The sequence below is a fragment of the Hemicordylus capensis genome, chromosome 11, assembly GCF_027244095.1.
Source record: "Hemicordylus capensis ecotype Gifberg chromosome 11, rHemCap1.1.pri, whole genome shotgun sequence".
NCBI lineage: Eukaryota > Metazoa > Chordata > Lepidosauria > Squamata > Cordylidae > Hemicordylus > Hemicordylus capensis.
Window position 1 is genome coordinate 1,861,802 of NC_069667.1, and position 26,773 is coordinate 1,888,574.

At 47.3% G+C, this 26,773-nt stretch overlaps 1 protein-coding gene across 2 annotated transcripts in view; it reads left to right on the forward strand.

Moving 5' to 3' along the window:
* AR (androgen receptor) overlaps positions 1 to 24,766 on the forward strand; it is a 157,144-nt gene extending 132,378 nt beyond the window's left edge. For both annotated transcript variants that reach the window (XM_053273665.1, XM_053273666.1), the window contains 4 exons: positions 15,520 to 15,664; positions 19,797 to 19,927; positions 20,495 to 20,652; positions 23,972 to 24,766. In XM_053273665.1, the coding sequence (XP_053129640.1) occupies positions 15,520 to 15,664; positions 19,797 to 19,927; positions 20,495 to 20,652; positions 23,972 to 24,127 (590 nt within the window). In that variant the 3' untranslated portion in view covers positions 24,128 to 24,766. The remainder of the gene's footprint in view (positions 1 to 15,519; positions 15,665 to 19,796; positions 19,928 to 20,494; positions 20,653 to 23,971) is intronic.
* The last annotated feature ends 2,007 nt before the right edge of the window (positions 24,767 to 26,773 follow it).

Here is a 26,773-nt window from a genome sequence, read left to right on the forward strand (position 1 = left end):
GGGAAGGCAGAACCTCCCTAAATGCCTGCCTGGAGGCGGTGATGGGCTGGATGAGAGATAACAAACTGGGACTGACTCCAGATAATATGGAGGTATTTATTGTGTGGGGTTGGAACTGAGGAGATGATTTTGATCTGCCAGTTCTGGATGGGGTCACACTTCCCCAGAAGGAACAGGTACACAGTCTGGGGGTTCTTCTGGATCCAAACTTCTCCCTCGTGTCCCAGGCTGAGGCAGTGGCCAGAGGTGCTTTCTATCAGCTTCAGCTGATACACCAGCTGCACCTTCTTGAGATAAATGACCTCAGAACAGTAGTCCATCTGCTGGTCACCTCCAGACTTGACTACTGCAATGCGCTCTATGTGGGGCTGCCTTTGTACATAGTCCAGAAACTACAGTTGGTCCAGAATGCGGCAGCCAGATTAGTCTCCGGTTCATCTTGGAGAGACCATATAATTCCTCTCTTAAAAGATTTACATGGGTTTCCGATAAGTTTCTGGGCAAAATACAAGGAAGCTCTTCTCACGATCAGTGAGAAGAGCTTCTGTTGGATCTGCAGGGAGAGCAGGCTTAGCCTCCTCTCCCTGCAGATGATCGAGCTTGTAGCCCTGCTCGATCACGGAGCCAGCGGGGGCTGTGGGAATCGGGGGCCGCACATCCCCCCAGAAATCCTGGGGGCATCTTGGAGAGACCCCTGAGCCCAGGAGGCTGTTTACAAGGGGTCTACTTGTATGTTGCCGCACACCACTCGCTCCGTTAACCTCATTTAAGGGGAGGGTGTTTCAGACAAGCTAGCCGCCTTGGGAGCACCAGGCTCACCTGTGAGCCCAGTGGTTCCCACAATCAATGGAAAGCATAGCCCACTTTACGTTGATTGTGGGAATCGCCTCAAGGTCTTGGTTATAACCTATAAAGCCCTAAACAGCTCAGGCCCTGGGTATTTAAGAGAACATCTTCTTCACTATGACCCATACTGCCCATTGAGATCATCAGGAGCGGTCCGTCTGCAGTTGCCACCGGCCCGTCTGGTGGCCACTCAGGAACGGGCCTTCTCCATTGCTGCCCCGAGGCTTTGGAACATGCTCCCTGCTATTTCAGCCTCTCCTTCTCTGACAACTTTTAAAATGGCAAGGAAGACAAATTTGTTTACACAGGCTTTTAATTAGATACTGTTTTAATAGTTTGATGGTTCTTAATAATTTTAGTGTTTTAAGTTTTAAATTGTTGTAATGTTTTAACCTTTTTTCTACTTGTTTTTATAGTTTTGTTGTAAACCGCCCAGAGACTAGCATTTTGGGTGGTATACAAATATATTACTTACCTACCTACCTACATACATACATACATACCCTAGTCTTGGGTTCAGGTAAATACAGTAACTACTGCCTGTTCAGACAAAAATCAGCAAGCCGGGTCTCACAATCAGTGAGACCCGGTTTGTGAAGCTAAAGTGGAGAGAGTGGGCTAAGCGCACTCTCCCTGCAGAAGATCAGGGCGGGAGCCCTGGGCGGCTGGATCGGCCGCCCACACTATTGCCAGCTCCGTGAAGGAGCCGGCAGGGGCTGGGGAGTTCGGGGGCCACGCAGCCCCCAGAAGCACCAGTATGCCCTGCACGAGCGCGCAGGGCGTACTGAGGAGACCCCAGAGCCGGGAGGCTGCTTTTCAGCCTCCCACTGGGGGTCTGCCCATGAGTAACGGCGACGCGGAGCCATGCTGCGGCTACTCACGATAAAAAAAACTGGGTTTGTGGAGCACTCACTCCGCAAACCCGGTTTAAGGGGCAGGCTGCTTGAGCGGATTACCCATTCGAGAAACACTGGGCTCACAACCAAGCCCGGTGGTTCTCACGTTGGTAGAAAACTGGGCTAGCAGAGGCTAGCCCGATTTTCTACAATCGTGTGAATAGCCCCAGCAGAGGTGGGGGTTTATTTGCAGGGATTTTGTTCTCGCATATGTCCACAGATAACAAAACTGCAGATAAAAAGTCCTTTACCCTATGGGGGTTTGGAAGGGGTGTATGGTCCTGACACACAAGCAGTGGGGAGCATAAATAAGCACAGTACCTTGCTCTCCAGCAATGCCCCCCAATTTTCTTCCAAATCCTCCAAGTTTTATTCTTTTTTTTATTTTAAGGCTTTGTTTTGTTTGTTTGTTTTTGCAGAAAAGAGCCACAAAATGGCTCAGCACTGCAAAATAGTGGCAGGAAATGACAACAGAAGGAATTTCCAACCATTCAAGAACCGCAGATAGGTGAAAATAACCCTATTTTCACCCCATGATTAAAGAAACTGGACCTCTAGGACCCATCCACTTTACGCGAAACTGCGGGTGCTGGGACAATGGATAACAAGGGCCCACCTGTCTATGAAGATGGAATTTTATTTTATACAGGAGCCTTAGGTGATGAACTTTGTTGAATGTTTTTTGGAAGTTCAGGATTTAAGCCTACTTATTTTTAAGATAATTATAAGATAAGTTTATTTAAAAAATATTTTTTTAAAAAATTGGGTGACTAAGGTTAAGCAGGTATGGGGGTGAAATGTTAGTTTCCTAATGCTGTTCTGAAATTCTGACTGGTGGTTTGCTGATATATTTAACATACCAGCATTCCAAGCCTTTTGGATGTGCTAGGCTATTTTTCTTAATAAGTAGATACATATAGATTTTGATGCATAATGTCCAGATCCTAAAAAGGACAGGCGTTATAAGGGCGATAAGTGTGCACATATAGCCAAAGAGTGCTTTGCTCTTTCCACTGTAGAAGAGACCGGTCTCTTCTTAAACTAGACAAGCATCCTTTAGCACTGGAAACTGCTGCAGCAAGAACAACAGAGTCCAGCTGTGCATGTGGTTCTCTGGGCTGCCCCCCGCTCCTGCCTTGAATCCTGGGCTCAATGCCTCTGCGTAACATGTTATACCCACCAGTAGCTAGAGACAGGTAGTTGTTTAAGCAAGTTGCACAGGCATTGCTTCCTGTAATTTGGCTCCCCGGATGTTGAGCCTTGTGGGGTTTGGTACCTGTTTACCTACAGACCCGCCTCTCCCATCTAGTTACATCCCGTCCGGTCAGATCTGGTCTGATGGCCCTTTTTTCGGCCCCTGATTTCCGAGAGGTTCGGGGAGCTAGAACCCGTGAAAGGGCTTTCTCGGTTGCCGCCCTACTTCTCTGGAATTCCCTTCCCCTGCAGATTCGTTTAGCTCCTTCTTTGTCAATTTTTAAATCTTTATTGAAGACTTTCTTTTTCGCCAGGCTTTTACCCTGTAATTTATCTATCCCCCCGCTGTTAGTTACTTTAGGTTTATTTAGAATGTAATTTTAATGCTGTCTTGTTTTGCATGTTTTTGTACACTGCCCAGATTCTTCGGAGTGGGCGGTATATCAAATGTTTTAAATAAATAAACTACAACTCCCATCATCCTCAGCCACAATGGCCAAAGGCCATTGGGGTTGGAGGTGATGGGAGTTGTAGTCTGACAACATCTGGGGAGCCAGGCTTGAGAACCCCTGCTGTAAAATATACAGACCGGTTTTCTGCCTCTCAGCCAAGTAGTCATTGAAAAGTATATATCTGCCCAGTACTCTTGGAAGGATTGGCATGGTGCCGAAATTTGAAGAGAATGTCAGAACCAGGGCTCAGGAAATCCACTAGTCTACTTGTCTGTGACGAGTGAAAAATGCTGCCTGACAAGCAAAAAAAAATCCTGATGAGTAATGTACCAACATAGTTTGATGAGTAAAATTATTTTGTCTGGCTGCTGAACAGAGCCAACATTTCTTGACCCCTGGTCAAAACAGTTCAGGTTTCTGCCAAAAGAGCATTTTCTACCTAAGAATTTTCCTGGGCAGTTTCTCTACATAGCACTTCCTGGATAAGATCACTTGCGTCCATTCTAACCTGGCCACCATGCCAGATGGAGGACAAATGAAAGGCAGGATGTTCCCCTACTAGCACCAGTTGGCCACAAATGCTTAGAAGAGATCCAGTTGTTATCTCTGTAGAGATCTACCTTTCCAAAATCAGTCAGAAGCTTACTGGAGAGGGGACCATTTTCTAAAATAGTGGCCCGGTTATAAAACTCCCTCCTCCGTCTCCTTCACTTGGCATCTCTTTGATCACTTTTAGGGCATCACACTAAGACTGCCCAATTTGCCCATGACTGGCTTGAATTGCTCTTATTTTCATGTATATGACAGTTGTTTTAGCATTTGGGATTATTTGGTGTTTGCTGTTTTAAAACCATAAAAAGTTAATCACTCCATTTTAAGTAGTATGTTGGTGTTTCCTTGAGGGCTTTTACAATGGACAGGTGTGGCATAGCACCTTTATGCACCTTAAATAAGTAAATGATCAGATAAACCCCGAGCATTTCTTCGTTTCTAGTTGTAGGTGCTCACCAGTTCACCGCCACCTAATCTATTGTAAGTGGGGAAGGGATCCAAATGCTTTTTCCACACACACAAAACCGCCTGACGATTAAAACTGAAACACTGCCACCACAGTTCTCCAGTTCTCCGACTTCTCACATAATGCCACTGACAGAATTGACCTCGGTGATTTCCTCGGTGCTTCCAGAGAGAGGACTTTTCCCCACTTACTTCTGTGGGTTTTTGCATTGACTTGGCTGTGGAAGAGAAATCAGATTCCACACAGAACAGTTTTATACTCAGGTTTTTATACTCAGGTCGCTATTTTCTGTCTGCATTAAGTAGTGGCACATTGTCAGATAGTTGTCTGTCCCTCCCTCTATTGTGTGTGTGTGCTGTGTTGTGTTCTTTCTTTGTTCTGTATTTTGAATTTGGTTGTACATTGCCTTCATGGAAAGTCATCTTAATAAATAATAATAACAATAAAGGTGCTCTCTTTTGACCTGTTTTCTGCCCCCCCCAAACCCTCCCTTTCCCCCTCAAGTGGTGCTTCTCTAAGACCAGTGAGAGCAGAATGGTGCTCAGCCAGAAGGTGGTCAGTGTGGCGCTGGGCCATAAAACAGTCCTGATTTGATGTTCCCATCAACTATGCCCAGATGAGCCTCTTCCAGCAGCATCCTTTGAGCTCATTCCAAAGCCCTTTGAGGTGCTTCCCCTTTGATATCCTAAGCAAAGTTGCCAAGGGCCAAAATACACTTTACCTTGTGATGGAGTTTAGGCCTCAGGGAATTTTTATTTTTATTGTTTTAGTTGCCTCAAACATCAGCTGTGGAATCAAAAGACCAGGCATTTGCTAGGGGGTGTTGAACTCATGAGGATCCAGTTGGTGCTGAAGAGTGAACGCACAGCATAAAGCACGTCCCTGCTTCTGGTTCCTTCCTCTCCATCTCTCCTGGGCATCTCCTTGGCCAGGTCTCGGGGAGATGCAGGAGCTGCATTGCAGGCCTGGTGCTGCTGTGAAGGAGCAGGCTGCCCTCACTCATGCTCCAGCGTGGTCATGGCCGAAGCCTCTTGGGGAGTGCTCTGCTAGCTGTGAAGAATTGCCCTGGGAAACCACCTAGACTAAAGGTTCAGGGCTGTGCCAGCAGTGCCTTGCATGAACTGGGAGAACCAAACCAACTCTGTTTGTAAGCCTTGCCTGATCCTCACAACCTAGTCCAGATGGCCCTTTCCTCAAGTGGCGAATCCAGTTGTTGCCTGGTTCACTTCGGAAATCCTTTGCGAAGTGGCAGATCTGGTGTCACGCTCAGTCCTGGCTCCCACCACACCAAGGGCCTGGCTGCAGGCCTAGGTGACCAAAGTGGACCTCACAAGGGCCTCGGAGAGGAGTCTGGGCATGGATTTATTTATTTTTTATTTTGTGGTTAAATTTATATACCAGCTTTCATTAGAACACTCCCAAGGCAGTTCACAGAAAAATTAAAACAAGACTATAAAAATACACAATTAAAATATTAAGCTAGAATATAAAAACATAGATCTGACTAAAAGAATTTAAAATACAAGCACAATATAACCATATGAAATGCAAAGAAGCAGCAGTAGAGACAATCATATAAAAGCCTGGATAAAAAGCCAAGATTTCACACGCTTTCTAAAAACTGTGATGAAGTCCGAGGAGCAAATAGCCACCAAGAGAGCCTTCCTGAGTCTGGGGGCAGCAACAGAGAAGGCCCCGTCCCGCGTGCACGACAACCGAGCCTCCCTCATTGTCGGCACATGGAGAAGAGACCCCTCAGAGGACCTCATCAAACGGGCAGCAACCCTTGGGAGCAGGCGGTCCCTCGGGTATCCCGGGCCCAAACCATTAAGGGCTTTAAAGGTCAAAAACAGCACCTTGAATTGGACCCGGAAACGAACTGGCAGCCAGTGCAGCTCTTTCAAAGTGGGTGTGATGTGATCCCAGTAGGCATAAAATAGAAGATAAAACCCTAGCTGCCGCATTTTGCACTAGCTGCAGTTTCCGAATATTCTTCCAGGGCGGCCCCACGTAGAGTGCATTACAGTAATCCAGCCATGACATGACTAAAGCACGGGTAACTGTGGCCAGATCTGCCTTCTCGAGAAAGGGAGCAGCTGGCACACTATCCGAAGCTGTGCAAAGGCACCCCTGGCCACCGCCTCCACCTGAGCTTCCAAAAGCAGAGCTGGGTGCATGCCTGCCTTCCGCCCTCACCCAGTATGCCATTGTCTAATCATGTAGGGAGGAGGATCTGCACCTCCCCTCTAGGGACAGCTCAGATATCACCCATTACTGACATTTGAACTGCATGCTCAGGGTAGCTTGGATAAGCCACCTCCCCACACAACTGGATGAAAGTGCCTGGAGAGAGAAGGAGCCGCCTGCCTACACTACACCCACACACCTTGAACGGGGTTCCTTGGCCTGCCGTCCGGAATGGCTCTTACGATACGAATACGACAAATATTTCTATACCGCTTTTCAACAAAAGTTCCCAAAGCAGTTTACATAGATACAAATAAATAGATAAAATGGCTCCACGTCCCCAAAAGGCTCACAATCTAAAAATGAAACATAAGATGGACACCAGCAACAGCCACTGGAGGGATGCATCATGCAGCATCCAAACTAAGTTAGTCATGGCCAAGTCCCACTGGAACCAATGGAACTTTAGTCATGACTAACTTGTCTCAATGGTTTCAGTGGTGTCTAGCCATGACTAACTTAGCCCAAATACTGTCAATTAGGGATATGCATGAATCAATTTTTTCAGTTTGGTTTGTACCCGAACTGAATCACCCCCAATTTGTTTCGGGTCCAAATCTGCCCCCTCCCCCCCCCCGAATCACCCCAGATTCTATTTATACCCGAATTTTCCGAATCCAGATTGATTTGGGGCAGCAACAACAAAAAAGAGTTCCAGGGGCAAAAGAGTGGGGTGGGTGGTAGTGCCCAATGGGTGGGAGCTACCACCCAAATTTCAAAGAAATTGGTGAAAGAGGTGACTTAAAATTTGTTGAAGTCTTTAAGCTTTTTCCCATAGGGAATAATGCAGACAAGTCTTGGCTTGTCTGACGGGCCAGCAGCAGCAGCAGCTCAATGCAGCCGGGCACTTGAGGCCAGCTGAGGTGCATGTGGCCGCGATGGGCCGATGAGCGAGTCGGGCAGTGGCAGCAGCTGCTTGAGCAGGAGCGGCGACGGGTGGGCCAATGGGTGGGCAGCAGCATCCAGCAGGCACAAGCCGAGTGCACCCAGAAAGGCAGAGGGTCGCTCACTCTTCACTCTAGAACTGACGTTCTCGTACGTCAGCTCCCTCTTCTCCAGGGGGACCATCCTCTGCTCTCTCCTCAAACGGCCTTGCAGTGCCACCTTATGCTTGTCTACTGAGAAATACGTCCCATGGTGTACCCAGTAAGGCTTTGCTTCCTAGGACGCATGCCTGGGGTTGCAGCCTGAAAGCAGCAACAGAGATTTAGAGAGAGGAAAGGACCTGGCATTTGGTGGTGGTGGGGGGGGGGGTTCTGGCCTGCGCTCCAGGCGCCCCGCTGACTGAGCAGGGTCCGGCCCTATTTTCCAGCCTCTATCCTTGCTTAAAAGTGTGGGTTCCTAGATGAGCGGTGAAGAGGCACAAGTAGCTAAGAACTGCTTCCATGGATTTTAACATAATAATAACTGTGCTGAAATTGGCCTTGGCCCTGGCACACCAAGGCAAGGTGGGTTCTGGCCCCCGGCGGGGGCGGGGGAGGGATTTGAGTTTTGCATCCCTGATCTAGATAGATAACCTCAGAGAGAGGAGGTGTTATTTCCTAATTCAAAACTGAAGGGCAGTAGAGAGTACCGGTGCCTTGTGGTAGGACAATATTGGGTTTGGGGTGGTTAATTTCTTTCTTGGTCGTTAAGATACCTGGCAATCCTCAAATCTCTTGATCTGAAATGAGTCTCATGAGCGGCCTCCAAAGAGGTTGGACATGATGGGCTTATTTATTATTTCTACTACTACAAATATTGATGTACCACTTTCCAAACAAAGCTCCCAAAGCAGTTTACATAGAGAAATAATAAATAAACTCCTGCTAACTTGGCAAAGAGGCACCTTTTAACGTGGTGATTCTCTTTATTTAGCAGGGGGAGAGTAGCTGGCCCCATCCACCCCTAGCATAATACCCCTCCAGTGACTGTAGATGGTTTCTATCTTATGTTTATTTTTAGATTGTGAGCCCTTTGGGGACAGGGAGCCATCTTATTTATTTGTTATTTCTCTGTGTGAACCGCACTAAGTCATTTCTGAAAGGGCGGTATAGAAATCGAAATAATAATAATAATAATAATAATAATAATATGGATCTGTGCCCCAAAGGGCTCACAATCTAAAAAGAAATGCAAGGTAGACACTGGCAACAGCCACTGGAGGGATGCTGTGCTGGGGATGGATAGGGCCAGTTGTTCTCCTCCTGCTAAGTAAAGAGAATCACTTCTTTAAAAAGGTGCCTCTTGGCTCAGCAGGGGGTATGAGAGATTAGATTAGATTAGATTAGATTAGATTAGATTAGATTAGATTAGATTAGATTAGATTAGATTAGATTAGATAGCTTTCAGTTTGGAAATTGGATGTCCCTGAGTCCCATATCTCTTTCAGATCATTTTTGGCATTTGGACCGTTTGACCCCCTAGATTTCTCAAGATACAGCCTTCCTGGGGAAGTTGCCCTTCAGAGTGTAGTGGGCAGGAGGGGATAGGTTGCTAGTTGGACCCCTCCCTAATATGAAAAATGTGGTGCATAACAGGAAAACAGGATGTCAGGAAGAAGGCTAGACTAGAAACCCTTTCCCTGTCACATCAGACTTTCTGCAGTTTGGATGAAAAGCATTCCAACCTGTCCTGAAGCCGTGGAGTCCCTCCTGCTTCTTCTGACTCTGTAGGTTGGGCCATAACAGCCGCTGGGTTGCACCCAAGACAATCTTTGCCTTCGTGGGTAACAAGCCAGGCCACTGGAGCAACTCAAGCCTGCCCTGCCCATGCCTGAAATTTAAAGTGTTGGCCTCTTGGATTAGCTCCAAGAAACAAATGGGCCCCCATTTTGAGCTCAGGAGCCATTTTGTGGCTCATTTTAAAAGAAAATGAATTAAAAACCATGATTTTTCACCAAAAAATGGCAGAATGGAGACCCGGGTGGGAGGGAATTGCTGGATCACTGGGGCCCTGTGGAGCACGATCCCACCCACCCCTCCATTTCTAGGGCCATTTTCACAGTTCCCCCCTCTTTTTTGCGACCTCCAGGAACCTAACCCCCTGATCCCATAGACATAACGATTCAGTATTCATTGTTTCATTGTCCGCTGTAACTGTGGAGAGCAGAACCCTGCAAAGATTGAGGGCCTCATGTAATCACTCCTCCTCCCACACCCTGTTTTCAGACGTGGATTCCTCTTATATAAAGTATGTATTTTGTAGCCCTTGAGTCAGTAGTAACAATATGATGAACAATCTAATTTTTTGGAGGGGGTATCATGGCCAGGATTCTCTGTTAAGATTACACATTCACTTAGAGTAATATATACGAGCTTTAAGACTGGAATGCAAAAGGCTTCACGGATGGACTGAAACTATTAATCATGGAGATGATGTGACCTGGATACTTGCCAGGAACCAAATGATTACTAATGAGCATTATTTAATAGCTGCTGAACAAAGATACCAAGCAGGTCATTTGTTATTGGAGAGGAAGAGAAACCTTTTAATTTTGTCTTGAAATACTGGTAGGGAAACTGAGGGGGCAGTAATATGTGTTAGGTGGCCAAATACCTATTCCCTACTTTCCCCACCTGTGTGCCATCAGGTTGAGGCACAACTTGTACAGTGCCAGTTTGGTTCAGGGTCTTCAGCATGCTAATGGGGGAGCCTGTCCTCCTGATTTTAGTGGAGACTTACTCCTGAGTAATTCTGTTGAGGATTGTAGGTGGTGAATTGGGCTTCACCACCTCAGGATGGGAAGTTAATAAAAAGTGGCCAGAATTTTAGCTGCAGGGAGGTATCGATCTGCTCTTGTTCAGAAGTGAGCCAAACCAAAATCTCTAAGATTAGATGCTCAAAGTCCATGATTAGGACCGGATGCTTTTGAATTAAATAAGCTTCTGCTTGTGATGGAATGGATTCCATGGAGGAATGTATAAATTCGCATGCTGTAATATGACAAACGTGTACAGTCCTCCCTGTAGAGTGTTGAGTTGGTGTCGTGTATAGAACCCCATTCATCTTTTGCCATGAAATTATTTCGGGACCTCTAGATAAGCCACCCTTCTTCTCTCCCCATCACATCTCCCTCTACCTTCATTATGGCAGTACTACTATGTACCTAACAGGGATGCTATAAGAATTACATAAATAATTGTGTTTTTGAAGCACTATGAATGCTCCAAAGCACTATATAAATGCTCAGGGTTGTTTTATGATCAGGAGAATTGGTTTATGGATAGCCCAGCAAGAAGCACTGAGTTGACCAAACACATACAAGGGAATGATACTTCCATTCCCCAGAATTCCTTGGCTCCAGGCGGGTGTGGAAATCTTCACTGCAGGAGAAGGGATTCCAGAAAGGGATGTTGTAGCTCAGTGCTCAGCATGTTCCAGCTCAAGTGTTCTAACTCAGTTCCTAATTGCTCAGATCCTTGAAATTCCATCCAGCAAAGATCAGCATCAGAGTCAAGATGGCGGACATTTGTGCATGGAGATTTATGGCTGTTGGGCAGTGGGAACAAGGAGGTAGCCTTGTGCAATTTAGAAAACAGCAGACAAAGATGACGTCATGTGCTTACTGGACCTTTGAAAGCAAAAGCTGAGGCTCACATGTGGCTTGACCTGTACTCCCATTTAATGGTGAGGTTGCTTAAGGTTCAGAGCCAGGGCTAAATCTGAGCTGATTCATTGGGCGGTGTCTTCTGGCTCCCAGAAAAAGAAAAGCCACCTGCCATAACACTGATTCCTAAACAGGCCTCTTGCTGCTCTCCAAGAACACTTGTCGGCACATGCTCCAAACTTTCTTCACTGTACAGCTTTGGAATACTGCTGCATACAGATATTCTGTGTTCCCCAGAGCAGTATTTGGGGCAACTTGCATCTTTGCAACACCTGTACGAAGCAGAAGCATGAGGCCGGGGATTGACACACCCAAGAAGAAGGAACTCGTCTGGGGAATGGAATGAAGCAAAAAGGTGAAGGGATGCCGGAGGCTGCTCTCCAGCTACTGCTGGACTACAGCTCTCATCCTCCCAGCCACAATTTATGGTGGAGAGCTTCAAGCTGACCTCCCATGTTGTGAACAGGGAGGACACTGAAGGTGTTTCCTCTCCTAGTTCTTTCTCTCACCCAACCTAGAATTATAAAGTCCATTCACAACCTGGGTGCTTTCCAGATTGATTGGTTGATTGATTAAGTGCCGTGTCAAGTCGGTTTCGATTCTTAGCGACCACCTAGATAGATTCTCTCCAGGATGATCTGTCTTCAACTTGGCCTTGAAGGTCTCTCAGTGGTGCATTCATTGCTGTTGTCATTGAGTCCTCTTCTTCTCTTGCCTTCAACTTTCCCCAGCATTGTGGACTTCTTGAGGAAGCTGGGTCTTTGCATAATGTGTCCGAAGTATGATAGTTTGAGCCTGGTCATTTGTGCATCGAGTGAAAATTCTGGTTTGATTTGTTCTATGATCCATTTGTTTGTTTTCCTGGCTGTCCATGGTATCTTCAAAAGTCTTCTCCAGCACCAAAGTTCAAAAGCGTCAACATTTTTTCTATCTTGCTTCTTCAAGATTAGACACTTTTTACCCATTTGGGGGGAATGTTGTTCACTTGGAGCTTCAAAAGCCCCACCAGGGCTCTTTCCAGATTAGCCGCTAAAACGTGACTAAATGCCTTGTTCAGGCAAATCGCAGTCAAAATGTAAAACCTGCAGGGGGGGCAGTCTCACAATAACTTACAAACTGAAAGAACAACCTCCTTTTTTTGGGGGGATATTCTCTGTGGTGAGAGAATTCCTTTCTCATTATAGCAGAGTGCACAGAGGCACAACACAGCAGATTAGTTAAGCATGCATGTGTGCTGAGAGTAAAGTAACTCGGAGCCAATTCATAGTTTCAAATCAATATAAAAGGCATTTATTAAGGAACTCCATTCTAGATAGGAAAGTGAGGATTTAGGATCTCTAATCTATCTATCTAGCTGGATGCAGATGGATTCTGCATCCTCTCTGCACATATGGTGCAGGGAGAGAAGCTTGCCATGTTGCAAGGTAGGAGGGCAGGTAGGAAGAGGAGAGAGGAAGGAAGGAAGTCCCTGAGATTAGCAATCTACACATCAGAGGGATAGCATCAGAGCAGTGGAGAAGTGATGACAAATGTCTTGACCCTCTAGCCCTCTGACTTACTAGTCTGTCCTCCACTGTCTGAGGCAAAGAGACAGCGCAAAGTCCTTTAACTTCCAACATTTTTACGCTAGATAAACAACGTCATAGCACTAAATCACAGCAATCAAATTCGAAAGAAAGCATCTGACATATGAACAGCACCCTGTGGTCAGCATTGGGACTGTGGTGTCACAACACAGGAAGTGTGGAAGCACAGAGATATGTCCTGACCCCGTTTTAGGGACTATCTGGAAAGCACCCTGGTGGGGCTTTTGAAGCTCGAAGTGAACGACATTCCCTCCAAATGGGTAAAAAGCGTCTATGGCTCAGAGGTGGGGAGAAATAACCAGCTGGGTACACTCACTTCTGCAGGGAAACAGCATAGAACAACAACAAGAAGAAGAATGTATATACTGCTTTTCAACAAAGGTTTCCAAAGCGGTCTTTCCAAACCTTCCAAAAAGGCAGATCTCCTAGCTTTGTGGGGTGGGAGGTCAGCTTCACTGTCAGTTTCCCACAAGAAATATCCTGCTCACACTGGTTTACATGTTTGTTCTGCATCTGTGAACCTCAGCAGGGGAAAATGCTCTAACTCTAAATTCACACATTTGCAGTGCCCAGAATTCACAAATCCCAAGATACTGTCATTCAGAAACAACGCTCTGTGTGAATGTTCATATTCTTTGGCAGGTCTCTGAGTATCAAAAGGTAGCTTTAGCTGTCTGAAATCCTAATTCAAAAGCTGTAATAATTCAAACAGCTCCTAAAACTTCAGTTCTCTGAAGTGTGCGTTTTCATCCCTTAGTTGTGCATTTGACAGAGTTGTCTGGAATTGGTGTGTGTTGCACGTTTGCTTTAGCTCTGATTTGAACGGAAGCAGGATTCTTCCACTTTTCAAGCCATTAAACTACGGTAGAGAGGATTCTCCTACACATCTGCTTTGTTGGATAAACCACAAAAGCCTTTTGTGTGTGTGTTTCCTCGCTTCAAATGGCATTTGGGTCTTTTTCCATTTTAAACAGTGTCTGTGGAGCCCCAACTTAAATGAGGTCCTCTTCTATATTTCTTAATGCATTGGACCTGCTTCTCTTGCCCTACTGAGCAGTAATGCTGAATATTTTTGAGGACAGGAAATCTGTACCCTCTCCCAGCTCTGTGCTAGACCTGGAGTGGGAGTGGAAACAAATTCTGCTTTTGGAATTTGCAAGGGCTTATCTCACAAATCCTGCCCTAGTTTATGGATCTTCTCAATAATCAAAAGTCTGGATCTGGACCTTTGACCACATAAAATCTGAATTCCAGTGTGAAATTTGGAAAAGCAAGTTCTCTCCTTTATTTTTCTCCCCCCCCCCCCAGTTTTTCACTCTGGTTTATCATGTCCTCGAAAACTGAGAATCACATTCTTGCGGGGGGGGGCTGTATCCCAGATCTGGCCTTTGGAGTGATAGCGAAATTTCTATTTTCTGTGATCATTCATTTCAGCCCAACGCAGCAGTGGGCTTGGGCAACAGAAGCCTCATGGCAAGTTAAAGCATTTGGCAGCATCATGCCTGACTGGCACTCACTTAGAGACATTGACAGCTTACAAGACAAGAAGCAGAAGCTAAATTGAGCTGCTCTGATTAAGGAGTAACTACCATTTCACTTCTTAAAAAGTTGACTAACGGCTCATTTAGGAGTTAATAGAGTGAGATAAGATCAAGAGCAAAGCGGCTTGCTGCTGCTAGTAGGGAGTATCTAAAGAAATGGCAAGAGAGAGACTAGAAGCAGGGCCTGCCTGTGGACTTCGAGTGCCAGGAGGAACACATGCATGGCCTGCTTGTGGATTAGTTTTAGGCCAGGTCAGGAAAGCATTTGCGACTTGCTACAATCATTTGGAATAGTTATCTGTCAATTAATTAATATTTAGAACTATCTGCTGTTTGGAATATGTTATTGTTATTTGGAAAATAGATGCTGTCAAAAGCTGTTTACATAGCAAAAGGAATAAGACGGCTCCCTGCCCCAAAGGGGCTCATGATCCAAGAAGAGACACAAGGGAGTCACCAGCGGCAGCAAGAGCAGCAGCTACTGGGAGGCAAGCTGGGCTGGGCTGGGCTGGGCTGGGCTGGGCTGCCTCGGGACCGCTGCTGCTCTCCTCCTCCTCCTCCATCATGTCAAGGAGCTGCCACTTTAGAATGGTGCCTCGTTGCCCAGTAGCAGGCAGGGGCTTAACCTCCTTTCTCTGCTCAGCCAGTATCTGCTGGAGATGTCTTCAAGTGGCAGCTCATATTTAATAAGATTTGCACCTATGTTCCAGCCTAGAGCAAACAGGAAGCTCAAAATAACCAGTTATGTGAATCTTGCCTCTTGCTGGTGCTGCAGTATAAATAGAAAATTAACATGTGCAATAATAATAGAAATAACTAAGAAAACGGTTTCATACTGTGCTTTAACCGCTTTTTCTCTCTGGTGGAAGCAAAGGACTCTGAATTGTCTCCTCTGTCTCTGTCTGTCTGTCTGTCTGTCTGTCTGTCTCTCTCTCTCTCTCTCTCTCTCTTTTGGCCAGCTGACTAAGGATAGCATTGGAAATGCTAATTTTACAAAGGATGGTGCTGAGGATTCCATGGGCCCATCTCATTTCCTGCCCAATGGAGTCCCTATGTCCAGAACACTCCGGTGCTTTCAGAGGGAAGAGGTAGTGATATGCCCCTCATCCAGCCCCAGTTAACCTCTTCCATGTGTGCCTTCTCCCCTCCAGGGTTCCGTAACCTGCATGTTGACGACCAAATGGCAATAATTCAGTACTCCTGGATGGGCCTGATGATTTTTGCCATGGGATGGAGATCATTCACTAACGTGAACTCCCGGATGCTCTACTTTGCTCCAGACTTGGTCTTCAATGAGTAAGTTCTGTTTTTCTTCACAGCGGACTGTCCGTTCTGCATTATCCCCATTAGATGGCCTGTGATACGACTGCCATTGAGAAGGGATTGCATAACCTGTTGTGATATGTTCTAAGAAAACCTGGTCAATGGCGTACCAGTAGGAGCCCCTGCTCTCTGTCTCCAGGGGCTTTCTGAGAATTGCTTGGTAACACAATGTTAACGCTGATAACTCTCCCTTCCTCTCTTTCCCTCCCCTGCCTCTGTCTTTGCCTTTCCTCTCTCTGGTTCCTCAGTGCACACCCTTCAGAACTGCATGCTTAGAATAGCCGCTTGTGGGATATGCCAGCAGCTGCGTAAGCAGAAACAGCTCGAGTCCCACAAGCAGCCCTGACACATGGGACACATGGTGCCCTGAGAGGAAGGGCCACTGGAACAAGCCTAGTGTAAAGACACTTGTAAAGGGTGGCGGCAGAGGGAGGGGGCTTACAAGGCTGCCTGGGCAGAACTTTGGGATGGGTCCTGCCCTCTTAATGCCACAGAGAGGACACACTGATGCCCAGTCTCAGCCATTGTAAAATTCTGAATCTATGGTTTTCTATGGGCAGCCCCCACTTCTGCATTGCTTCAGGATAATCAACTTTTTTTCTCATTCTCTTTTGGTGAGGGAGGGACAGGAAAATATAGCTAGAAACGCCAAGGTGAATAACAAAAACTTCTTTAAATATATCAAAAGTAGAAAACCTGCCAGGGAGGCGGTTGGCCCCTTAGATGATGAGGGTGTGAAAGAGATTATGAAGGAGGATAAGGAGATTGCAGAGAAGCTGAATGAGTTCTTTGCATCTGTCTTCACAGCAGAGGATACTGACCATATACCCTCTCTAGAATTGAGCTTATCAGGTTTAGCCGCTGAGGAACTGGGCCAGTTTGAGGTGACAAGGGAAGATGTTCTAAACTGTCTTGAAAAACTACAAATTAACAAATTACCAGGGCCAGATGGCATCCACCTGAGAGTCCTTAAAGAACTTACATGTGAAATTGCCGGCCACCTAGCAAAAATATGTAACTTATCCCTACATTCAGGCTCTGTACCAGAGGACTGGAAAGTAGCCAATGTGACTCTGATTTTCAAAAAGGGATCCAGGAAATTACAGGCCGGTCAGCTTAACTTCGGTGCCTGGTAAATTGATGGAAAGCATACTTAAGGACAAAATTGTTAAGTATATAGAAGAAAAGGCCTTGTTGAAGGAGAACCAGCGTGGCTTTTGCAAGGGAAAGTCTTGCCTCACTAGCTTTTTAGAGTTCTTTGGGAGTGTTAACAGGCATGTGGATAAAGGTGATCCAGTCGACATAGTATACTTGGTCTTCCAAAGAGCTTTTGATGTAGTACCACACCAAAGGCTCTTGAGTAAACTTAGCAGTCATGGAATAAGGGGAGAGGTTCATGTGTGGATTGGTAACTGGTTGAAGAACAGGAAACTGAGAGTAGGAATAAATGGACAGTGTTCACAATGGAGGTAGGTAGGAAGTGGGGTCCCCCAGGGATCGGAACTGGGACCAGTGCTCTTTAACTTGTTCATAAATGATCTAGAAGTTGGGGTGAGCAGCAAAGTGGCCACATTTGCAGATGATACCAAACTATTTAGGGTAGTAAAATCCACAACAGATTGTGAAGTGCTCCAAAACGATATCTCCAAATTGGAGGACTGGGCAACAAAATGGCAAATGCGGTTCAATGTAAGCAAGTGTAAAAATACCCCAACTTCACATATACGATGATGGGATCTGAGTTGTCAGTGACTGACCAGGAGAGAGATCTTGGGGTCGTGGTGGACAGCTCATTGAAAGTGTTAGCTTAGTGTGCGGCAGCTGTGAAAAAGGGTAATTCCATGCTTGGAATCATTAGGAAAGGGATTGAAAATAAAAATGCTAATATTATAATGCCCTTATACAAATCTATGGTGTGGCCACATCTGGAGTACTGTGTAGTTTAGTTGCTGTATCTTAAAAAGGATATTGTAGAACTGGAAAGGGTGCAGAAGAGGGCAACCAAAAGGATCAGGGGCCTGGAGCACCTTCCTTCGGAGGAGAGGCTACAGCATCTGGGGCTCTTTACCTTGGAAAAGCAGTGACTAAGGGGAGACATGATCAAGGTGTATAAAATTATGCATGGAGTGGAGAGGGTGGACAGAGAGAAATTCTTCTCCCTCTCTTCTTCTCCCTTCAGCGCTAGAAACTGAAGGTCGGGAAATTTAGGACTGACAAGAGGAAGTACTTTTTCACACAGTGCATAATTAATCTATGGAATTCTCTGCCATGGGATGTGGTGATTGTTGAGGTTTGTGATTATTTAGCAAAGCACCAAGGAAGCTACCACTCCAGTTACAGAGTGCAGAGTTTAGTTGTTGCAACTAGTTAAGGAACACGCATGGAGATCACTGTAGAGTCTAAGCTAAATAGGTTTATTAGTGAAATACATCTGTGATAGGAAAGACCTATCCTTTCTATCAGCTACATAAATGAATAGATAGGGAGAGGGAGAGATATTTCCATCCTCTCTCTAGGAGGAAAGGAAGAGGACTGACTCACTACAGGAAATACCTGAGGAGTCAAGGCAGGGTTCATAGAACAGAGGCAAGCAGGGACAGGTAAGGAGACGCTCACTAGCTACCTCTGCTCCCAGTGTGCCTCGTGGTCATTAGTACAATCGATGCAAAAGGTCAATCCACTGGAACTCCATCTCCAACAGTGATGGCCACCAGCTTGGATGGCTTTAAAGGGGGCTTAGACAAATTCATGGTGGACAGGTCTATCAATGGCTACTAGTCTGGTGGCTGTGGGCCACCTCCAGCCTTAGAGGCACAATGCCTCTCAATCCCAGTTGCAGGGGAGCAACAGCAGGAGATGAGAGGGCATGCACATACCTCTTGCCTGTGGGCTCCCCAGAGGCATCTGGTGGGCCACTGTGTGAAACAGGATGCTGGCCTAGATGGGCCTTGGGCCTGATCCAGCAGGGCTGTACTTACATTCTTATGTTAAACACATGTGAGATGTGTTTCCTCTTCTCTCCATGTCTTCATGACATCCAGAGTTCAGATTTTGCATCTTCTCCTGTCGCTCGGTATACAGACAGTTTGCCCCCATAGGGGGAGCTTGTGCATCTGATCACATCTGGAAATGCAACCATTGAACCTTAGAAATGATAAGGAAGCATGGAGGAGAGGAAGCACCGGTTGCTTGTGCTTCTTTTCACCCTATATCAAGTGGTATCCAAACCCCGCTCTCATCATCATGGCTACAACTGAAGCGTTGGACCCACAGAAGCCCTTGGCTTTTTCACCTGAAATGAAGGAATCCAGCTTCATGGGGTATTTGCCCCACAGCCCACCTTCCCCCCCCCATGCCTAACCCCTGAACTCCTCTGTGTCTGACAGTTAATAGCTCTGTGTAGGCTGAAGCCCCTCCTGCTCATTCAGTTTTCCACTTAACTCCATGAATAAATTTCACAGACAATATGCACTCAGCCTAGTGGACAATAAAACCAGCAGGGATAAAGCACAGCTTGAACAAGAGGAGCCACTTGGTGCCAGCAGTATGGCAGTGAAATGACTGGTGGGCTATTAATCTACAGCCTTGGAATGTAAGCAGAGCAACTTCCGTGCTGCTCTGCTGACTCTTGTTTCTAGCTGGTGTCTGTGACAAGGGCCAGAGAGCAGTCTTGGGGCACTTCTGGGTCACTGCAAATGTTGACTAGGGATCAAAACAGGCTGTTGGGCATGGCCTGAGATTAACCCCCACCGAGAGATTGACAAATTGCATCGCTGTATGCCTGAAGCACTCTCTTCTGATGACCCACACCAAACAATGTCTTCTTTAAATACTGCAAAAACATGGGAGTTATTTTTGTTTTGTAAGAAAACCCAGAGGTCAAGGCAACCTTAGAATTCCACGTGAACCTGCCCGGATTGGAACATTCTCCGTTCTTGCTTCCAGGACAAGTTGCCATCAAGATTGCAACATAGATATGTTTCTGAGTTTTCCAGCTGCTGTGCAGCACTGGAGGGTGTGAAATCTCTCCTTTCTTGGAGAATTAACGGATTCTCTTTCAACTGTCTTCCAGGCATTCACTGACATCTTGTCTTCCTTCTCCCAGGTACCGGATGCACAAATCCAGAATGTACAGCCAGTGTGTCCGGATGCGGCACCTGTCACAAGAGTTTGGATGGCTTCAGATCACTCCCCAAGAATTTCTCTGCATGAAAGCTCTGCTGCTCTTCAGTATTAGTGAGTGGCATCCTTCCTGTTTTGAGAGAGAGAGAGAGAGAGAGAGAGAGAGAGAGAGAGAGAGAGATGCTAGAAGCTTGCTGCCTTGCTTGATCAGACATGGATGGCGGCTGCTTCTTTAAGAGCTGTTGCATAAGCATATGCTCAAATAAATGTTGTTGTTGACTCCCAAGTAAGGAGCTCAGCAGTCATAAAACTACTGTACTTACCCAAATCGAAGTTGACTCTGAATTCAAGATGGTCCCCTTCAAAGGTAGAAGTGAAATACAGGTTATACCTGCATTTATTCGAAAGGAACAGGTCTCTGAATGTAAGACAACCTCCTGATTTCTGATGTCAAAAAACTTGGAACAACCCTAATCTTGGATTCAGGTAAATGCAGTATGTCTCAACCTACCATGGGAGTCGGAAATGTTTCTCTCGCTTCCACTGAAGTGGGAGGGGACCCTTCCATGTGGTTTTGTGTATGTCTGCATTTATTTGTTCAGTTCTCTCCTTCCTCCCCCTTTCTTGCTTGGCTTCCCCTCTTATCGTTGTTTTCGCCCTTTCTTCATGTGCACTCACCAGTTCCAGTAGACGGCCTGAAGAATCAGAAGTTCTTTGATGAACTTCGGATGAACTACATAAAGGAACTTGATCGTATCATCGCTTGCAAGAGAAAGAATCCCACGTCCTGCTCCCGCCGTTTCTACCAGCTCACCAAGCTCCTGGACTCTGTGCAGCCTGTAAGTAAGAAACAGGGGGGGGCGGTGGGTGGGGGAGAGATGGCCACACACATGGAAACGTGGTCATTAACCTTGGGTGAAGTCTCGTTGAATCTGTGTAGGCTGTTAAGCTTGGGGCACAAGGAGAGGGAAACATAGATCCCGACAAACACGGAAAGAATGCTGGAGTCTGTTTGGGGAAAGGGTCACTGTGACATCACCGTTTTTCACCCAAACCAGGAATCCCCTAGGAGACATGAAGGCTTTCCAGTCCAAGCCACCTGCATGGAAATGCTGCACTTCCAGCCAATTATGTCTAGCATTTAGGTACTTGTAGTCTTTTTAAAAAAAAAGGAGGAGAAGTTCAGCACACCAGAAATGAAAGTAAGATGGGAAACAAATGTACTAGTGGATTATTAGGCATTGAAAGGGTGGGCAGAAATAACTCCCCTTTTGCAGTCAGAAAGTTGGAGAGATCGTTTCAGAGATTTGGGTGGGGTTCCAGGCAAAGCTGCATGGGTGGTGTTCCTCCCAAGGGCTGCAGGCAGGCACTCACCATTTTTTTAAAAAACCCTCAGAGGCCCCCTGCCCATGGCAGTCAGTCCCCACAGCCTCAGGGTGAAGGGCTTCTGTGTCAGACCAGGGCAGTCTCCACCAGGGGCAGCGTGGCCACTGCAGAAGAAAGACCAGGGAAGTCTACACACAGCAGGTTTTACTGCGGGTTTATGGGGAGGCTTTACTGCGAACTCGAAGTTGTCCCCAAAAAACAACACAAATGGTTGATTATTTTACCTCGGATATAAATCGGGTTACACTCTAATGCACAGTGAAAACCCGAATTGTGTGTGAACTGCTCCCTGATAACTCACAAGGACTTTGGGGTAAATCTAGCCGATATGTGAACGTACCCCCTCCATTGCGAGTTGAAGGGTTTCAAAAGCCTCGTGTGAAAAGCTTCCAGGTGAATCCAGGGGACAGGCCAAAAGGGACAGACCTTTCATCTCCCTGGATTTCCAGCCAAAACATCTTTTGAGAGGCCCACTCTTCAAATGCCCACCCTTTCAGCTGCAAGAAAACTCCTTGGGCTCTGTCCAAGACAGCCATGGGGTTCCATCATAGGCAGGGAGCATGCAGCAAGGCAACTGGCATTTCTTGGTGGCACCAGTGCTAGGAGCAGTATTGCTGCATCCCGCCTTATTTGTGCTGCTCCCCCTCAAGCAATGACAGGTATTGTTTCCTGCACTGGTATCAGTGGAGCTATTCATCCCGGCAAAAAGCTAGCGGGCCATGGGAAGTCAGATGGCAATTCATCTGATAAGCATTCAGGTTCCAAAAGCTGGGGAAGTTGTCGTTTTTGTTTCTGTTTTTGCTAGGAGGGTTGCTACAGTCTGCTAAGGCCGGGGCGGGGGCGGTGGGGTCTCTTGCAGCTATATCATGTTGGTCACAGATCAGCAGGGGACACTTTTCCCTGCATAGAGATGGGGGAAAGTGTCTCTATGCAGGGAAATATCTGCATAGTGGCATCTGTGCAGGGATGGGGAGAGCTTCACTTCTCAATTTCTGCCCACCAGGCACCTATTAAAAGTAAGGAGTAACTTAGCAATAGCAATAGCAATAGCACTTACATTTATATACCGCTCTATAGCCGGAGCTCTCTAAGCGGTTTACAATGATTTCGCATATTGCCCCCCAACATTCTGGGTACTCATTTTACTGACCTCGGAAGGATGGAAGGCTGAGTCAACCTTGAGCCTTGAGCCTAACTTAGAACTTAGAAGAAACTTAGAAAGGTTCTGGGAAAATATGACCCCTCCTTAGGGTTGCCAACCATCCTGCACTGTGCGGGACATCCCAAATTCCAGTGGGGGAATGCCCATCCCATCCGGGATGAGCTCCCTTCCGCTTTAAAAAAAAATCCTAGGTGAAGTTTGGCACTCGGCAGGCACACAGAGCAGGAGGCTGCTGCTCCAGGCAGGCGTGTTCAGCGCTCCGAAGGCAAGGCAAGGCAAGGCAGACGGGGCTTGGGAGAAGGTGGCGAAGAGTCCCGACCCGACCCCAGATGAGGGGGTCTGAGTGACTTCAGGCTTCTGCACACGCAGACTTCTGCCCCCCGCCCTGGCGTCCTGATTTTGGCCAACCCAGTGTTGGCAACCCTGCCTCACAGACACACAGCCCAGAAGACAGACCTGAAGGGAAGATGCCTCAACATCTCCCATGACAAACAAGTAACCACTGCACATTCCATTCCAAATAAACAAGCCATCTGGAACAGCTGCCAGAGCCCGGAGCTGCCCCGCCCTTGTTCTCAGGATGCCTGGCTGCTGCCACCTAGTGGCTGTTCCCAAGAGCAGAAGAACGAGCATCAGGACACCCCAGGCCACCGGTGGTCGCCTCTTCCAGACCTCCAGGGCATTTGAGGGGCGCCCAGTCACTGCTTTTCCGTTCCAGGCTGTGAGGGTGGGAGCGCGACTCCACACATGCATGCATGCAGCCGAGGAGGCTGTCCCCCAGCCCCAGTTGTGCGGGAGCTATTTTTCATTGGGACCACACAAGGAAAGGGGTAAAGACTCCCTGCCCCACCCATAATGACTCCAATCCTGACTTCCCTACCCTCATGGCTGCAATTTCCAAAGCAGCCCCCCAAATGAAGAGAAGTTTTTGCCACAGCCCTCAGGAACATTTGCCATGAAAGAGTGGGAGTCGTGTCCCGAGAGACAAATTCATGGAGGACAGGTCTGTCAATGGCTACTAGTCTGGTGGCTATAGGCCACCTCCAGCTTCAGAGGCACGATGCCTCCGAGTCCCGTTTGCAGGGGAGCAAAGAGCAGGGCGCTTTCCAGACTAGCTGCTCAGCAGCAGCAAAAAGGCACATTCGGAACATGAACAGCAGGGGGAGCCGTCTTGCGGAAACTGACAATTCGAAAAACCAGCAACCTTATCATGTCGGATATACGACGTCGTGGCTCTATATCGCAGTGATTAAATTCGCAACAAGGCATTGGCAGTGTGAACAGCACCCTGCTGTCTGCGTAGGGGCTGCGGTGTCACAATGCAGGAAGTGTGGAAGCACCCTTCTGAGATCTGCCCTGACCCCGTTGTAGGGTCTAGTCTGGAAAGTGCCCTGGAGAGAGGCCATGCCCTCCGCTCTTGCCTGTGGGCTCCCCAGAGGCATCTAGTGGGCCACTGTGTGAAACACGATGCTGGCCTAGATGGGCCTCCTTGGGCCTGACCCAGCAGGGCTGTTCTTATGTCACCTCTGCAAATGAAGAGTCCCCTTAATTCTCTCTCTCTCTCTCTCTCTCTCTCTCTCTCTCTCTCTCTCTCTCTCTCTCGCCTCTAGATTGCCAGAGAGCTGCATCAGTTTACATTCGACCTCCTAGTGAAGTCCCACATGGTCAGCGTGGACTACCCAGAAATGATGGCCGAGATCATCTCGGTGCAGGTGCCCAAGATCCTCTCTGGGAAGGTCAAGCCAATCTACTTCCACACCCAGTGAGGGAGAGGCGGAGGGAGGATGCCTCCAGGCCCAGAGACCAGTCACCACTGCTGCCCTTTCAGCCGCCGCCTGCCTGTTAGCTCTGCACTACAGCACTGCAGTGCCTTGGAGAACTGTATGCTTCAGAAATATACAGTCACAAACTACCTGCTGAGGTCTCTTAACCTCTTGATGGTTCTCTCCTCGCCTTTTTCCTGGGCCAGCCTTCAAGCGGAATGCCCTGCCTTGGCTTTGCCTCTGTTTCAAACCGCTCCTTGTGTGTCCCTCAGTGCCCCCCCCCTCGCCCTGCTTCTTCTCTCCCTCCCCCCCCCCGCATTTCTTTTCACTTCTTTTTGGCGTTGTGGCATGGTGGCAATGTGGCACAGTGCCAGGCAGCACTTGTTTACATTACTGCGCGTGTGCATTTCCCACTGTGCCCTTTGTGACCTCGCACCACCGTGAGAAGCTTTAGATTTCGACACAGATACAAACAAACACACACGCACGCATGCACATCCCCATCTTCTTTGCATTGTCATAGCTGTTGCTTATTTTATTCTCTTTTTTAAGAGTGGGGGGGGCGGGGAGCCCAAGATGACCAGCAAGTTATTAAAATGAAAAACCAGGAAAGAAGGAAAGAACCACATTGCAGGAGCAGGCACACACACACACACACATTTATATATATATATAGAGAGAGAGAGAGAAATGTGTGTGTGCCTGCTCCTGCAATGTGGTTCTTTCCTGGTTTTTCATTTTAATAACTTTTAATAACTCCAGATAGATAGATAGATAGATAGATAGATAGATAGATAGATAGATAGATAGATAGATAGATAGATAGATAGATTTGGAGAAGTTCTATGGTTAAATTTTGTTCCCCCAACTGGGTCACTCTTGCCTCCATGATGAAGGCGTCGTTCTGTAGTTTGTCTGTGAGCAGAAGTGTACAGCTGGAGCGCCTGCAGCCCGAATCAGGCTGAGAGCACTTGAGTGAAATTACATGCTTGTGAAAGAGAGAGAGGGAGGGGGGGAGTGTGTTGCCGCGGCTGCAGGCGTCCCAGAGACCCCAATTCCACTCGCCTGTGCCTGTGCAAGTGGGGCCTGCCCTGCCCCTTTCCACTGACTATGCACAGAGCGGCAGCCAGCCCAGCCCTCGCCGTGAGCCCAGCCGGCTCCCCTTGGCAGTGACTGCACTGGGGACCTTGTGCCGGCTCTACTCCCTCCGAGGCGCTTGCTGCAGCTCTGACTTAACCCAGAAAGTGCCCAGCCTGTATAGTGCTCCTTATGACCATAACATCAAAGGGCTGGAGGAAGTTCCTTCCTGGAAGCCACAGGGGGCTGTTTTGCCACACCACGTTTCCTCCTTCTGTGGACCATGAGCCAACACACACACACACACACACACACACACACACACACACACACACACACACACACACTTGCCCAATGAATGTGAAGACATTCCAGGTTTGAGCACTGTCCTTTTTCCCATCACACAAGACACGGTCCTCTTGGAAGCGCAGCCCTCTGGTTCTAGTGGTGTCTACCCTGCGCTCCCTGCGGCTGCTCTCCTTGCCTCTGCCGCCAGCCTGTGTTTGTGGCCTTCTTTCAGCTATGCCTGCTCTTCGCCTTGGTGCACGGAAGACATCAAAAGACCTCTGCGTTTGACTTGTTCTTTCAGGACTTGGCAGGGGACAGCCCCAGAAGCAATGCAAAAACCGACTGCTGGGCTTTGGGGCCTTCTGAGGAACTGCACGGAACATTGGTCCTAAGCCACTCCATTCTTGGGGAATAACTGTGGTGGTGGTTGGTTTTTTTAAAGCAAGGACATCAGGATCCTGGTGTATCCCCGTACATTGTAAAGAGAAAAAGAAAAAAATCCCAATTCTGGGGCCCCTTTTCCCTCCTGTGACTTCTGTTAAATGCAGAGGAACATTCACCAAAAGGGGAAAGAACCCAGAAGCGGAAGCATCCTTCATTGTGAAACAAAGTTCCACAACATTGTGAAGCTGCACTAGAATTTGTGCAAGCGCTGACCACTGAATCTCATGGGCCGACATGAAAGGATTCTAAGCTTTAACAGAAAAAGAAAAATACTGCCATCTTTTACAGGTCAGGATTTATTACAGATAGAAATATCCGTGAGTTGTGTTGCTGAAGCCAGCGGGGGGGGCAGGGGGGGGACACAGTCATTTGGGTCATATTGGACAGCTCCGTCGAATGTGTTAAGGTTTCTTTGGTTTTCATAAGAACGCTATTTGCATTTATCTTGTTTTGTCCCCCTATCAGTTATTGTCCTTAAGTCCATTTTGCCAGGTCTCAGCAGGAAATAGCACCAGTCATTTGCCCCCTTTGATTTTTGGAAGGACAAGTGAGAGCTGTGATACTCTGTCTCCCAACCCCTAAGCAGCAATAGCTTATTCAACTTTACATCTCAAGGTGGCTTGCTGTGGGGTTAAAGCTTGTGTCGCCCCTGTGGTTTAATCCGCCCTTCCTGTTTAGTGATAAGTTGGCAACTTCTGTGGCTTTGGTGGATCATGCATATGCAGCAGGTGCAGGACCACCCAAGCCTACAGAAGCAATAGACGCATGTTCCAAGGTACACTTAGCAGAGATGCATTGTTGAAATGACAACACAAACACCCAGAAAAATCCCCTCCAACA